The 16,468-nt window shown below is 44.0% G+C and overlaps 1 protein-coding gene across 1 annotated transcript in view; it reads left to right on the plus strand.

Moving 5' to 3' along the window:
• Nucleotides 1–14,965, plus strand: part of LOC124775167 (chaoptin-like) — a 152,164-nt gene extending 137,199 nt beyond the window's left edge. The window contains exons 9-10 of the mRNA XM_047250007.1: nt 12,124–12,393; nt 14,880–14,965. Of these exons, the coding sequence (XP_047105963.1) occupies nt 12,124–12,393; nt 14,880–14,965 (356 nt within the window). The remainder of the gene's footprint in view (nt 1–12,123; nt 12,394–14,879) is intronic.
• The last annotated feature ends 1,503 nt before the right edge of the window (nt 14,966–16,468 follow it).

Genomic DNA, 16,468 nt, shown 5'->3' on the forward strand with positions numbered 1-16,468 from the left:
TTCTTAGTTCTGTCGCTTATCTGGGTCTACCTACAACCCTTACCTATTATGGAATGCAGGGTGTCTCCGCAGGAATGATCAATATTCAGGAATATGACAGCAATGATCATTCTAACCAAAAATGTCTAGCAAAAATGGGCTCTAAAGTGCATACCTTATGAGATATGAACACTTTTTAAAATTCTCTGCAGTGCAACAAACGTCTTCTACTGAACAATTCCTCGCAGCTCTTCAGATATACGTTTTAGAGCCTGTGCTCACTGGAATATTTTGCTACAAATGATTAAAAGCGGTGGCTCGTTTTCTTTTACAGGTTATTATTCCTTGCTGTAGGGGCTGCGATTTTTGATACTTTTTGTCTAAACCAGCAAGGCAAAACAGAGGACACTACTTCCACCACAGCAAGTGCATTTAGTGCTCACGTACTCACACTGAGCCGTGAACACTTCCCAGTTTGACAATAGGGAATAGTTGAACATGGTTATTACTGTTATCGGTGCCATGCGCGCAGTGGTCGTGCCAGGCGTGAGATACTGAATCTTTATACTATTGTTAGTGGCGCGAGACCTACACGACCTTATAGCAACCGTTATAGTTCCGCATTATTCTGTTACACTAGGGATGAGTTCACGTAAGGAAAGAGAGAGAATGAAAGATTTACAGACTCCTTTATTAAACAGTTGAGAATCGAACAATGACACAACAAAATGGGAGTGTGGGGGGGGGGGGGGGGGGAGAAAGATTCGAGTTCAGCAGCCTGCCCGAACGTACGTTCATAACACGCCATGATAGCAGGAGGAAAGGAATTTCAGTAACGATCGCCGCATTATCAAATAGAATCCCATTTAGTAAACGAAGGGTTGCAGGCGTGCAACGACCACCACCAGCAATTAGCCAAAGATTAAGAAGATGCTACTGTGCGAGAATCGCTCGGTAGCCTCCCGTACTAAAGCAATAAAACCCACAAGACGCGAAACTACTCACAATGACCAATCAGGTTCCCTCTGGGCCGCAGGGCGCGAGTCTACAGTGCACGTCGGTGCTCATGCTTACCGAACTTCATCTCCCGGTTCAAATAGTTCAAATGGCTCTGAGCACTATGAGACTTAACATCTGTGGTCATCAGTCCCCTAGAACTTAGAACTACTTAAACCTAACTAACCTAAGGACATCACACACATCCAAGCCCGAAGCAGGATTCGAACCTGCGACCGTAGCGGTCACGCGGTTCCAGACTGAAGCGCCTAGAACCGCACGGCCATTCATCTCCCGGAAGCGGCACCTTCGGTCTCCGTCACGGTCACACTAGAACTGACCTACTGCCCCTTTGTCCACCACCCATCCGCGGAGGGCGGTTGGCGCCCGCCCACGAAAAACGGGCGCGCACCTCAGCTGGCCAATCATAGGGCCGGGATTTCACAGGAAGGTGACCTCGCGACCTTAAAATTGAGCAGAAATAGTGTTTACAAGGTTGTTAACGCAGGTTGGGGAACTGAGAACAGGGAAATCTTTGGCCGCTACAGAATGTTCAAACGACACCACGTGCTACCCTGGCGATCAGAAAAGGGACGGGGAAACGGGAAGCCATCACGGCTGCTAGGAAGACTGCTGCGCTCGCCCATAAATAAAGAAAATTTCTAGCACACACTGATGTGTGATACAAGCTGTAAAAATCGTCAAATAAATCAGGCAACCCATAGAAATTATTAATATTACCTGAATTATTACTTTACCGAGTACCAGAATGCTTGGATTAGAAATATGAAATACGAGCACTGAAAGGTGAATGAAGTGCACCTCTTTCATGATCGTTCCTGTGATGTCATTGAATACTGACCATTCCTCCTGGAACACCTTGTACGAGTCGTATTCCGAAAGTAAGGTCCGATCGGTAGAGAAATGGAAGCCACAGTAAAAATGAAAAGTGTTTTATTTGTAATAGTTAGTCACACATTCGAACAATGTCTTTACATAATCGTCACTTCGTCTGAGACATTTATGGTAGGGCTGTAACAACTTACCAATATCCTCGTCATAGATGGCAGCCGCCCGCATTTTTCACCGATTCACTGTTGTCGTTGTCTATGATAAAACGTTGACTTCATAGCCAGCGGCTCATGTTCTGCGGTTAGCCTGTACCCATCCATAGCACGAGCAGCGCTAGCATTCTTTTTTTTTTTTGTCATCAGTCTACTGACTGGTTTGATGCGGCCCGCCAAGAATTCTTTTCCTGTGCTAACCTCTTCATCTCAGAGTAGCACTTGCAACCTACGTCCTCAATTATTTGCTTGACGTATTCCAATCTCTGTCTTCCTCTACAGTTTTTGCCCTCTACAGCTCCCTCTAGTACCATGGAAGTCATTCCCTCATGTCTTAGCAAATGTCCTATCATCCTGTCCCTTCTCCTTATCAGTGTTTTCCACATATTCATTTCCTCACCGATTCTGCGTAGAACCTCCTCATTTCGTAGAACCTCCTCATTCCTTACCTTATCAGTCCAACTAATTTTCAACATTCTATAGCACCACATCTCAAATGCTTCGATTCTCTTCTGTTATGGTTTTCCCACAGTCCATGTTCCACTACCATACAATGCAGTACTCCAGACGTACATCCTCAGAAATTTCTTCCTCAAATTAAGGCCGGTATTTGATATTAGTAGACTTCTCTTGGCCAGAAATGCCTTTTTTGCCATAGCGAGTCTGCTTTTGATGTCCTCCTTGCTCCGTCCGTCGTTGGTTATTTTACTGCCTAGGTAGAAGAATTCCTTAACTTCATTGACTTCGTGACCATCAATCCCGATGTTAAGTTTCTCGCTGATCTCATTTCTACTACTTCTCATTACCTTTGTCTTTCTACGATTTACTCTCAAACCATACTGTGTACTCATTAGACTGTTCATTCCGTTCAGCAGATCATTTAATTCTTCTACACTTTCACTCAGGATAGCAATGTCATCAGCGAATCGTATCATTGATATCCTTTCACCCTGTATTTTAATTCCACTCCTGAACCTCGATGTACAGATTGAAGAGTAGGGGCGAAAGGCTACAGCCTTGTCTTACACCCTTCTTAATACGAGCTCTTCGTTCTTGATCGTCCACTCTTATTATTCCCTCTTGGTTGTTGTACATATTGTATACGACTCGTCTCTCCCTATAGCTTACCCCTGCTTTTGTCAGAATCTCGAACAGCTTGCACCATTTTATATTGTCGAACGCTTTTTCCAGGTCGACAAATCCTATGAAAGTGTCTTGATTTTTCTTTAGCCTTGCTTCCATTATTAGCCGTAACGTCAGAATTGCCTCTCTCGTCCCTTTACAGTTCCTAAAGCCAAACTGATCTTCACCTAGTGCATTCTCCATTTTCTTTTCCATTTTTCTGTATATTATTCTTGTAAGCAGCTTCGATGCATGAGCTGTTAAGTTGATTGTGCGATAATTCTCGCACTTGTCAGCTCTTGCCGTCTTCGGAATTGTGTGGATGATGCTTTTCCGAAAGTCAGATGGTATATCGCCAGACTCATATATTCTACACTCCAACGTGAATAGTCGTTTTGTTGCCACTTCCCCCAACGATTTTCGAAATTCTGATGGAATGTTATCTATCCCTTCTGCCGTATTTGACCGTAAGTCCTCCAAAACCTCTTTTAAATACCGATTCTAATACTGGATCCCCTATCTCTTCTAAATCGACTCCTGTTTCCTCTTCTATCACATCAGACAAATCTTCACCCTCATAGAGGCTTTCGATGTATTCTTTCCCCCTGTCTGCTGTCTCCTCTGCATTTAACAGTGGAATTCCCGTTGCACTCTTAATGTTACCACCGTTGCTTTTAGTGTCATCAAAGGTTGTTTTGACTTTCCTGTATGCTGAGTCTGTCCTTCCGACAATCATATCTTTTTCGATGTCTTCACATTTTTCCTGCAGCCATTTTCTTCGCAGCTACCTTCTTTGTACCTATGTTTTCCTTCCCAACTTCTGTGATGGCCCTTTTTAGTGATGTCCATTCCTCTTCAACTGTACTGCCTACTGCGCTATTCCTTATTGCTGTATCTATAGCGTTAGAGAACTTCAAACGTATCTCGTCATTCCTTAGTACCTCCGTATCCCACTTCTTTGCGTATTGATTCTTCCTGACTAATGTCTTGAACTTCAGCCTACTCTTCATCACTAATATATTGTGATCTGAGTCTATATGTGCTCCTGAGTACGCCTTACAATCCAGTATCTGATTTCGGAATCTCTGTCTGACCATGTTGTTGTTGTTGTGGTCTTCAGTCCTGAGACTGGTTTGATGCAGCTCTCCATGCTACTCTATCCTGTGCAAGCTTCTTCATCTCCCAGTACCTACTGCAACCTACATCCTTCTGAATCTGCTTAGTGTATTCATCTCTTGGTCTCCCTCTACGATTTTTACCCTCCACGCTGCCCTCCAATGCTAAATTTGTGATCCCTTGATGCCTCAAAACATGTCCTACCAACCGATCCCTTCTTCTAGTCAAGTTGTGCCACGAACTTCTCTTCTCCCCAATCCTATTCAATACCTCCTCATTAGTTACGTGATCTACCCACCTTATCTTCAGCATTCTTCTGTAGCACCACATTTCGAAAGCTTCTATTCTCTTCTTGTCCAAACTGGTTATCGTCCATGTTTCACTTCCATACATGGCTACACTCCATACAAATACTTTCAGAAACGGCTTCCTGACACTTAAATCTATACTCGATGTTAACAAATTTCTCTTCTTCAGAAACGATTTCCTTGCCATTGCCAGTCTACATTTTATATCCTCTCTACTTCGACCATCATCAGTTATTTCACTCCCTAAATAGCAAAACTCCTTTACTACTTTAAGTGTCTCATTTCCCAATCTAATCCCCTCAGCATCACCCGATTTAATTTGACTACATTCCATTATCCTCGTTTTGCTTTTGTTGATGTTCATCTTATATCCTCCTTTCAAGACACTGTCCATTCCGTTCAACTGCTCTTCCAAGTCCTTTGTTGTCTCTGACAGAACTACAATGTCATCGGCGAACCTCAAATTTTTTACTTCTTCTCCATGAATTTTAATACCTACTCCGAATTTTTCTTTTGTTTCCTTTACTGCTTGCTCAATATACAGATTGAGTAACATCGGGGAGAGGCTACAACCCTGTCTCACTCCTTTCCCAACCACTGCTTCCCTTTCATGCCCCTCGGCTCTTATAACTGCCATCTGGTTTCTGTACAAATTGTAAATAGCCTTTCGCTCCATGTATTTTACCCCTGCCACCTTCAGAATTTGAAAGAGAGTATTCCAGTTAACGTTGTCAAAAGCTTTCTCTAAGTCTACAAATGCTAGAAACGTAGGTTTGCCTTTTCTTAATCTTTCTTCTAAGATAAGTCGTATGGTTAGTATTGCCTCACGTGTTCTAACATTTCTACGGAATCCAAACTGATCTTCCCCGAGGTCCGCTTCTACCAGTTTTTCCATTCGTCTGTAAAGAATTCGCGTTAGTATTTTGCAGCTGTGACTTATTAAACTGATAGTTCGGTAATTTTCACATCTGTCAACACCTGCTTTCTTTGGGATTGGAATTATTATATTCTTCTTGAAGTCAGTGGGTATTTCGCCTGTCTCATACATCTTGCTCACCAGATGGTAGAGTTTTGTCAGGACTGGCTCTTCCAAGGCCATCAGTAGTTCTAATGGAATGTTGTCTACTCCCGGGGCCTTGTTTCGACTCAGGTCTTTCAGTGCTCTGTCAAACTCTTCACGCAGTTTGGTATCTCCCATTTCATCTTCATCTACATCCTCTTCCATTTCCACAATATTGTTCTCAAGTACATCGCCCTTGTATAAACCCTCTATATACCCCTTCCACCTTTCTGCCTTCTCTTCTTTGCTTAGAACTGGGTTGCCATCTGAGCTCTTGATATTCATACAAGTGGTTCTCTTCTCTCCAAAGGTCTCTTTAATTTTCCTGTAGGCAGTATCTATCTTACCCCTAGTGAGACAAGCCTCTACATCCTTACATTTGTCCTCTAGCCATCCCTGCTTAGCCATTTTGCACTTCCTGTCGATATCATTTTTGAGACGTTTGTATTCCTTTTTGCCTGCTTCATTTACTGCATTTTTATATTTTCTCCTTTCATCAATTAAATTCAATATTTCTTCTGTTACCCAAGGATTTCTATTATCCCTCGTCTTTTTACCTACTTGATCCTCTGCTGCCTTCACTACTTCACCCCTCAGAGCTACCCATTCTTCTTCTACTGTATTTCTTTCCCCAATTCCTGTCAAGTGTTCCCTTATGCTCTCCCTGAAACTCTGTACAACCTCTGGTTCTTTCAGTTTATCCAGGTCCCATCTCCTTAAAATCCTGCCTTTTTGCAGTTTCTTCAGTTTCAATCTGCAGCTCATAACCAATAGATTGTGGTCAGAATCCACATCTGCCCCTGGAAATGTCTTACAATTTAAAACCTGGTTCCTAAATCTCTGTCTTACCATTATGTAAGCTATCTGATACCTTTTAGTATCTCCAGGATTCTTCCAGGTATACAACCTTCTTTCATGATTCTTGAACCAAGTGTTAGCTATGATTAAGTTATGCTCTGTGCAAAATTCTACAAGGCGGCTTCCTGGTTTCAGTATACATTCATGTTTTTATGTAATGATCATTATCTAGTTCTATTCCTCTGTCGTTTTTTGTTCCCTGATTCCAGTTTTTAATCATCTCGTTTATATATAAAGTGAATAAAATTGAGGTAATACTGCAACCTTGTTTAACTCTGTGGTTAGTTGTAATGCCATGCTTACTCGTTTTGTTCTGTGTTTATTACTAGTAGACGTCTCTTAGCGACGAATGACCTCTGTGCATGTGCTAATGTGTTTCTGTATGCTCTCGATGCAAAAACTGGCCGAAGAAAAGTACCGAATCAAGCGGGAGGGGTGCGAGGTTTCTTCAGCCTACGGAAAGTTGCACTTCTCTCTCCGCTATCTGCGAACGCACGCTGTCGACACAATTCGTCTAAGTAGCACAATAAAGAACACCGACTATTACCGAACAGACGTCTAACGCTACTGTGGTTTATGTGCTGACAGCGTGTTTAGTTCACACAGCTGCTGCCTACAAAGTTCTCCCAAGCGCAGGGACAGAGTTCTTACGGCTACTACGCTGTGGTATCGTAAGATTTCCAGTGCCGGCGTGTGAGCGCTGAATCAAACATATTACTCGACTCCGATATTTGCCGACTTCTGGTGACTGAGGACTATTAATAATTGATGAGGAGCAAAGAAAATCAATGTGCAACAGCTGACATATACAGTTAAATACACAGGGTGTCCCAGAAAGTTTTAAACAAACTTCTAGGGGAGGTGGAGCACATATAAAGACTGAGTGATAACGGAAGAAAACTTCAGAAGTGACGAAGCCGATAAATCAGTTTATTGGGAGTCAGATTTTGACAGAGCAATGCTATCATACGATCCGATGCCGATCACACGCAAAATGACGGTCTCAGGAATATGCAATGATTGAGAACTGCACAAAAACCAATGGCAGCAGTCGTCGCTAGGTGTTGCTGTACACGAAAGTACTGGAGGGGAACGTGCACATTTCCTCATTCCAGCGCCAGAGAGCATACAGGGAATATGGAATACAATACGAACGGTGAGTTTGCAAATATGCACTTAATGTGCGGGACAGCTGACTGCAAAGGACCGTCGCTGGGTGCATTTGTCGAGGACGCCTTCCAGACAAACATCAACCGCATCACAGTTTGTTTGCACGACTGTATCGAAATTTGTGCAAATACGAGTCATTAAGAAGTGGGAGGGCTAGCGAGGGCAGGCTACGATCGGCTCATTCGGTCGTTAGGGACGAAAGTGTGTTGGATGCTGTGGATAGTAATGCAAGCACCAACATACGTGTCGTTGCCTCGGTCTTAAGATTGTCTCGTAGCAGCGACGATCGTGTTTTGAACACCGAGTCGTTATATAGCATTCATCTCCAAAGGGTGCACTAATTGCACCCCCTTGACCACCCTACAAGTGTGTGTTTCACACAGTGGTTTTTGCAAGAATGTGGCCGAGATGTGCATGTCTCAGCTAGTGTGTCGTACACACATGAGACGTCATTCACTAGGGAAGGCGTATCCAACCACCACAACGAACATGATGTTCAGCACCATGTACAGAACATCGCTTCACAGTTGACGTGTGGGCGAGTGTGGCCGGCTAACATTTATTTGGACCGTATCTTTTACCATTCTGCGTGACCAACGCGAATTATCAGATCTTCCTCGCTTTCTTGAATATGGTCCAGGAAATGTGAGGCACATCATGAAGATCCAACATTATGGTGCGCCTGCTCATTTTGGGCTGGCTCTACATAGTCATTTGAACAGGTCATTGCCACATCCATAGACTGGAAGTGTTGGACGGGTTCTCTGGCTCCCACCATCGCCGAATTTACCGAGGTTTGATTTCTTTTTGTGAGAAGCCATGAAATTTCTCATGTATCGCGATCCTGTGGCGTCTGAAATAGATCTCTTCGCAGTAATCGTCTGCGCATCTGCTACAATAAAAAAAAACTCCCGGTGCGTTAGAGCGTGTCCGACAGTCAATGCCCCACATATGCCAGTTATGATGGGCGTCTGTCAGACAAACTTAGAGTATCTGTTGCAACATTAGAGTTGTATTCGTGTCGTCCACCACGCATGCTAATCATACCCAGTAAATGTCTCAAACGGATCACTTTCGTGCTTCCTTAGCAATCCTCGACGTCTGCTGCCATTTACCTTACCTCTTATCGTTTGTGGCCGTGGGTTGATATGCAATCCTCAATCCTTGTGATGTCGCCCACCCCCCTTAGAGACATTCTTTTACTTTTAGTTTTTTTTTATAAAGTATATTCATTTTGTAAATTATTTACTATAATGTATATGTAATATTTTGTGAGCAAAAGTTTTCATCAAAATTGTTTCTTTTTAGTTATATTTTGTAATAACCTTTCACTTTGCGTTAGACCTAATGACAAAACGTAATATTTGGTAAAACACCAGAAAGGTGCTCGTAGATTGGCGGGAGGGAGGGGAGCGCTGTAAGCGCTGCGAATGTACATTACCCATTTTGTTAACACCTTCGGAAATGCCATTTCCGGCTTTTTTATGTTGATTTGGATCTGGGCCTCGGCCCGAAACTAATCATCCAATGAAAAATAAAATTTTTGCAACTTGGACTGGTTTTTCGTTCTATAGATTAACAGAAGTTGCTGACCCGAATTTGGAAATTTGTGGTAAGGTCTTATAGAACCAAACTGCTTAGGTCGTCGGCCCCTAAGCTTACCCACTACTTAATCCAACTTAAAAACACCTTACGCTAAGAATAACACACATACGCATGCCCGAGGGAGGATTTGAACTACCGGCGTAGGGGGGAGGGGGAAAAGGCGGACCGTGACAAAGTGCCTTAAACCGCTCGGCTATCACGCGCAGCACATGCTGGACGTTTGTAAATTCCCAGTTTTGTTTGCTTCCCTCCATCGTTCACAGCGAAAAGCTGTCAATAAAGACACAGTTTTCTTCCTCACATAGTGCATATCTTTTTCTGATAGTTGAATTATTTCCCAAGCGTCTTTTCTTTTCAGTTTGTTTTGATAATCACAGATCGTAGTGGCCCATAAACATTTCTGTTCATGATAAAATTCTATTAGCTTTAATGCTCTGTCTGTATATAACACTCAGTACTCCAGTATTTTGGGACAGAATAAATGCACACCATTTGCAAGAGCGAACATTGATTGCAGGGGAAACAGCGGCTGTTGAAAATAAGTTTTTCAGGACAGCCACAAGACGTACTCAGTAAGTTTTATTGAGTGCCTTTTCTGTCTAATTTAACAGCAAACTACTGTACTTCAAACTGATGCTCTTCTTATTTTAAAGAGCGCAATTGGTCAGTAAAATATACTACGTGCGGCTTGCGTCTGTCCTGAAAAACTTAGATACACACCCTCTAGCGACACAACAAATCGCTGCTGAACTAGCGAAAGTTCGACCTGGTGTCCACACTAGGTCAGAGGCCCCATAGTCAACCAACCGCCTACGCTCTGACAAAACCGCAACCAGGTCTTCCACTTAGCTCTTGTGATAGTGGTGAGCGACCAGCGAGCGGTGCACGGCAAAGAATAGAGACGCGAAGTAGCCAGGCGGGGAGCCACTGGTGGTATCGCTAACAACGAAGAGACAGGACAGACGAACAAGTAGGGGACGACAGACACTATAACCGACCAGGACACAACACGAGGCACGCAAGCAAGAACTGACGGGATAAACACTGAGAGACAACAACAATGCAAGAAACCTCGAAACAGCGACAGTATATCTGTCGACACACGGAACTAGAACGCAGTAAGGTCGAGATGCACACGCGAACTACGGCGAGTATCTTGCAGCCAGGGTAGTTTTTTTTTCTTTATTGTAATTTCATTCTCCTGCCCCTATGGGCAGGGGAGATGTGTCAGCGGCACAATCCGCGGCTCTTCAACCGAGTGACATGACAACTAATAGGAGAATAAAATGTTACATATAAGGCGATAAAACAGCGGGACTTAAAACAGAGTAAGAGGAGATAATGGAGGTAAAAATACACTGACATGGTGACGTTCATGGGGGGGGGGGGGGCGGGGCGGGGGGTGGACAGTTAAAAAAGTCGACATAAAGTTAAAAAACCCAGTTGGCAATCCTTAAAATACAAAGAAGAAATGGTTCAAATGGCTCTGAGCCCTATGGGACTTAACATCTGTGGTCATCAGTCCCCTAGAACTTAGAACAACTTAAACCTAACTAACCTAAGGACATCACATACATCCATGCACGAGGCAAAATTCGAACCTGCGACCGTAGCGGTCGCACGGTTCCAGACTGTAGAGCCTAGAACTGCTAGACCACCGCGGCTGGCCACAAAGAAGACATTGGAGGCACACTCACAGATTAAAAGCCGGCCACAGTATTAAAAACACTCCAGAACAACACACTTTAAACCCACTTGGAGCACACACGATGAAGAATAAAATTGCCAGGTGGGACCTGCCGAGGGAGAGATCAGAGAGGAGGGAAAATGAGGGGAGATCAAGGGGCAGCAGGGGAGGAGGTCATATGAAGAGAGTAGGTGAGTCAGCAGGTACACTAAGAGGCAGGAGACTGGTGGGGTAGGAGATGAAGAGGGAAGATAAGGCAGGAGGGAGTGCAGAGACACTGAAGGGGAGCACAAGAGAGGGAGGGGGAGTAGGAGGGGGAAGCCACTCAGGAGAAGCGATGAGGAGGAGAGGGAGCCCCGAGGAGGAGGCAGGAGGAGGATGGGGTTAGAGTTGGTAGGAAGGGTAGATGCCAGGGTGAAACTCATCATCTGAGAGGGGTAGATGGTGGAAGTTGCGTTTTGAAAGTAGGTGGAGGGTGAGGAGATGGAGAGAGGGTGGGACACATCGGTAAAGGCGCGGCAACAGGCTGGGGGTGGAGGAGAAGGGAGACACCAGGAGGTGAGGGGGATCAATACGGCGGAAAATATATAGTGTGCAGAAGTGTGGTGGGTGAAGAGGCCAGGGTAGCGCCCCGCAGTTGCCTAAATACATGACCGCCGGAAACTCGATTGGCCGCGGACTTCACGTAGTACATAGGGTGGCACAGTCGCACGACGAGGCTCGCGGCGCAAGCGCGCTCCAGGACACAGAGACCCCTAGTTAGTATCCACGTTCACACCCTGTGGAGCTCATTCGACTTCCGCACCTTCCGACACCAGAGCTCTGACTTGCCGCCTGTACTCATGAAACAAATTTTGTCTAACGAAGCGGTTGGCTGTCATTCATTGACCTTCGTTTGCCTAGCGTGTATGCGCCATTAGGTGTCCTTACTGTTCCCTAAAATTCACCTCCTGCAACGTCCTAGTCTTATGGGTGACCATGTCCTAGAATCTGCGGGCTCTTTGATCTGCAAATGGCTTCGCAGAACCCACCCTGCCTTACACAGAGAAACTAGAGCACAGAATCCAAGTGCACAATTTCTTTGATGTATGCTAATAGCTGTGCACGGGAGGAATGTACCGCACAGTCTCTCACCTTACTGAGTGTGGCTGTCGACAGGTGGCCTGCTGCTGTCGGGAAACCAGCTGACGTGCGACTGCGGCCTGGTGTGGCTGGGCCACTGGCTGCGGCGGTGGCTGCGCGAGTCGCTGCAGATCCACACGGTGGTGGTGGAGGGCGCGCAGGAGATGGCGGCGGCGGCGCGCCGCGCCACCTGCCGCGACGCGCGCTCCTCGCGCGAGGTGGCGCTGCTGCAGCTGCGCGCGCCAGACCTCTCCGTCGCCTGCAACCCGAGCGCGCTCAGCCAGGGCGGCGCCGCCCCGCGCGCCGGCCGCCTCGGCCCGCTGCTGCGCGCCGCCTGCCTGCTGCTCGCCACGCGATGGGTGGCCGGCGTCTAGCGCGGCCGAGTCTCTACGTGTACTCAACATCAGCGCTACTGGTTAACGACTACACGAAAAGAGGTCATCGCTGAGAATCATTCCTTACCAATGGGGCAGGCCAGTTCCTCACACGACGTAGAAAATAATGACGTTGATCTACGAAAGGCAGAGAGAATGGGGCAAGCTAACACAGTGGAACTATGTGGTATTCAAGAGTTCCTGCTGCCATAAGCAACAGACATTCGTTCGGGCACCTAGCCAGGTTACCATTTCAGTTTCGACAGCTTCTCAAGATATCTTCGTCATCTGCTACGGTAAATAACATCGGTTGTGCTCGTTCTATAGGTTCCAAACGTATGTCCAGTGTTCTTCAGAGTGACCTGCACTGTTGTTTTGATGCGTGATTTCTTACAGCACTGTGATCTGGACTTTGGTTTAGATTATACAGGGCGTTACAAAAAGGTACGGCCAAACTTTCAGCAAACATTCCTCACACACAAAGAAAGAAAATATGTTATGTGGACATGTGTCCGGAAACGCTTACTTTCCATGTTAGAGCTCATTTTATTACTTCTCTTCACATCACATTAATCACGGAATGGAAACACACAGCAACAGAACCCACCAGCGTGACTTCAAACACTTTGTTACAGGAAATGTTCAAAATGTCCTCCGTTTGCGAGGATACATGCATCCACCCTCCGTCGCATGGAATCCCTGATGCGCTGATGCAGCCCTGGAGAATGGCATATGGTATAACAGCCGTCCACAATACGAGCACGAAGAGTCTCTACATTTGGTACCGGGGTTGCGTAGACAAGAGCTTTCAAATGCCCCCATAAATGAAAGTCAAGAGGATTGAGGTCAGGAGAGCGTGGAGGCCATGGAATTGGTCCGCCTCTACCAATCCATCGGCCACCGAATCTGTTGAGAAGCGTACGAACACTTCGACTGAAATGTGCAGGAGCTCCATCGTGCATCAACCACATGTTGTGTCGTACTTGTAAAGGCACATGTTCTAGCAGCACAGGTAGAGTATCCCGTATGAAATCATGGCCATGAATCGAGGAAGTACAGTACATACTAACGAAACTAAAATGAGCTCTGACATGGAAACTAAGCGTTTCCGGACACATGTCCACATAACATCTTTTCTTTATTTGTGTGTGAGGAATGGTTCCTGAAAGTTTGGCCGTACCTTTTCATAACACCCTGTATAATACGAGTATCTTAACTGTTCAGATTTGAATGTTTCTTAAAGCTACAGCAAATCTTCGTATCCCATCTGTTATGAGTTCATCTTCTCGTCAGCAGTGACATCCTGATTTTCATACGTCTCACGCAATATGTCGTTTGAATTGTAGTGTAATGAAAGCATTCGCCTCTGAGCGCAGCGTAACCTACAGAAAGACAGTCTGCGTCTGGGACCACTATATCCTTATTCATAATACGGGTTATAACGTTTGTTATGGGTTATCTTCAGATATTTATCTAATAAACGGAAGAGGATAGAGCTGAAGATGACCTATAATAGTCGTCGACACCGACAATCCGAATGAATAAAAAAAAGTTTACCCAGATGTAACGTATCATTACTTTGAAAGCGGTCACTGTGCCTCAGAAGTCATGACTGGAATTTCGTCAAAAGAAAACCGGTCTTTATTTCCGATCGTTTGTACCAATGAACATCAGAAAGTACATAAATGTAAGTCGTAAAAATAACAGGGTCTTTACAGCAAGAGCTCATTTCATTTTGTAACTATAAAAGTGAATCTAAGTATATAAGTGAGGCCGATTGAACTGTGCGTCGGGAGTGTACTCTGCACGTGAGGAAGATGTATAAACAGTACTTTCAGTTATTGCGAAGAGGTTAAATCTGTTGTACGGGTACTGTTGTTTCAAAGGCGGAGCCCAAAATAAACATTAACAGCTGGAGCGAAGATTAGTGCGAGTGAAAGACGCGCTAGATGAAACATTCCGCCACTAAAGAATGTCAAGCATATTTTTTAACTACAGTATCAGTTTTACTAGTCAGAGCAAGCTCTGAAAGAACTTCCTAGGAGTCATAGCTATTTTTGTGACTGAACCGTGCCATCTGGGAGCAGTAACTTTTCTTTTCCCTCTTTTTGGTTGTAGCTCTGACAGGAAACAGGAATGGCTAGATTACGATTTGTATCGGGCAAAAGAGCTTGATGAAACAGCCCATAAGCTGGACCTTTGTTCCTATGACCTAAGAACCACATGAGAGACGCGGTCCAGCATACAGTTTAAATTTGTAGGGACGGTTTTGGCTGGGACACAATCGTGCGTCAGTAGTGAATAAAGGTGTAGCTATGGAGGAAATGAAACATATCTTAGGAATGATTTCGCAAAATTAACTGAACAACTGAAGGGATGTTTTCGATAACTAGCTGAAGCAATCGTTATTATTTCAAGCAAAGACACAGAATGATGCACCAATTGACAAAAAGCTGTCGAGCTTTTATCCATGGGTGCCTGAAAAAACTGTTGCAGTTTACTGACGAAGAGAAGGAAAGCATTTATAATGTTACCAAAGAAAGCTTTTACGTAGCGTAAATTAGAGAAATCATCCTGTCCTGGTTTGTGTAACAGGTGGCGCTTGCCTGGGAACAAATGAATGAATGTACATCAGGGTCACAAATTAACCACATTTCCTTTTATATTACAGACTTCTTAGGCTGGATACCTGAGATACAATAAATAACGACAGATGAAATACTAACCACTCACAGTGAATTCCATATGCCCATCAGAAACAAAGAACGCATATTTAGCTAATGTTATTGTATTTAATAAAAGTTCCTTCGTGGGAACTAGTATGATGTTGTCCATATTTGCTATTTTGTTATCACAAATTGTTGAAATACATCTAAAATTTTTCTATAAAATTACTTGTTTTATTTCATTCAACAGCAAGAATAGTAACAGCCACATAGAACTTCCTTACAAAACCCAATTCTTACTTCCTATCCATAACCATTCTAGTATCTTGCAAAGGGCAGTGCACGTTTAATATTTTTGGCTACATTATAGTATCAAAATTAAAATCGGTTATCATACTTCATTTTCAATAACAGCCTTAATAAAAAAGACGGCAATAAATGTACCTCCAATGAACTATTGGAGCGATAAATAATCAAACGAGGTCCGTAAGTCTGTGTTACAAGTAACAACAGCAATATTGTGAAACCAGTAGTTGCTACTTAAAATTTGCCTCTACACTGCACCATAGATTAGAAATATCTATGACGCGGTCTTATCATCCACTACTTCACATTTCACCTATCTCAAACATGGGACATCACGTGACTGAAATATAACGCTGACTGATGACGTTTCGTGTTAATACCGAAGCTTTAATATTACAACTACACGTCTTTGTTTCATACACTCATTTATTTATTTATTATATAGAGCAATGTTTGATGGTTGTTTCTGGGTTACAAGTCGAAGTACGTGTAAGGAGGAACAATTACTTCCCGCTGGTAAGTACCATAAAGATGCATTACTTCATAGGAAATGTATGCTGAAGATAAAAATCTAGTTCTGGGCATCTGAACAGTCTCTGCATCGATATTTGTACAGGGTTCTGTGATTCCTACTTTAAGCGCAACACCAGGGTACCGTATAAAGCAGTAACGCAGCGTAAAACTAATCTTTGTCCGCATTTGTCCCCGTGTGCGGCGCTGGAAAGCGATATGAAAAATTATTACTTTAAAGTGTATAAAATAAGATTGTTTTATTACCTTCTCAGTAAATTAATCTTCTGCGTAAATGCGATCCAGTGCTATAGATGTGAAATGTTGAAAGGTGCTTTGTATTCATTTATCAGTTTGCTTGTTGCAATGGAATAAATTAACTCAGACAAAAGAAAAGCAGATATCTCATATTTTAAGTTGCAATCCACAGCCAGGACAAATCTTTTGAATGATCCTCGCCACAATGGCTGCTATTGTTGGCCTTGAGCAATCCTTTTATTTTATAATCTTCATTACTACGTATTT

Source organism: Schistocerca piceifrons, chromosome 2 (genome assembly GCF_021461385.2).
Source record: "Schistocerca piceifrons isolate TAMUIC-IGC-003096 chromosome 2, iqSchPice1.1, whole genome shotgun sequence".
Classification (NCBI taxonomy): domain Eukaryota; kingdom Metazoa; phylum Arthropoda; class Insecta; order Orthoptera; family Acrididae; genus Schistocerca; species Schistocerca piceifrons.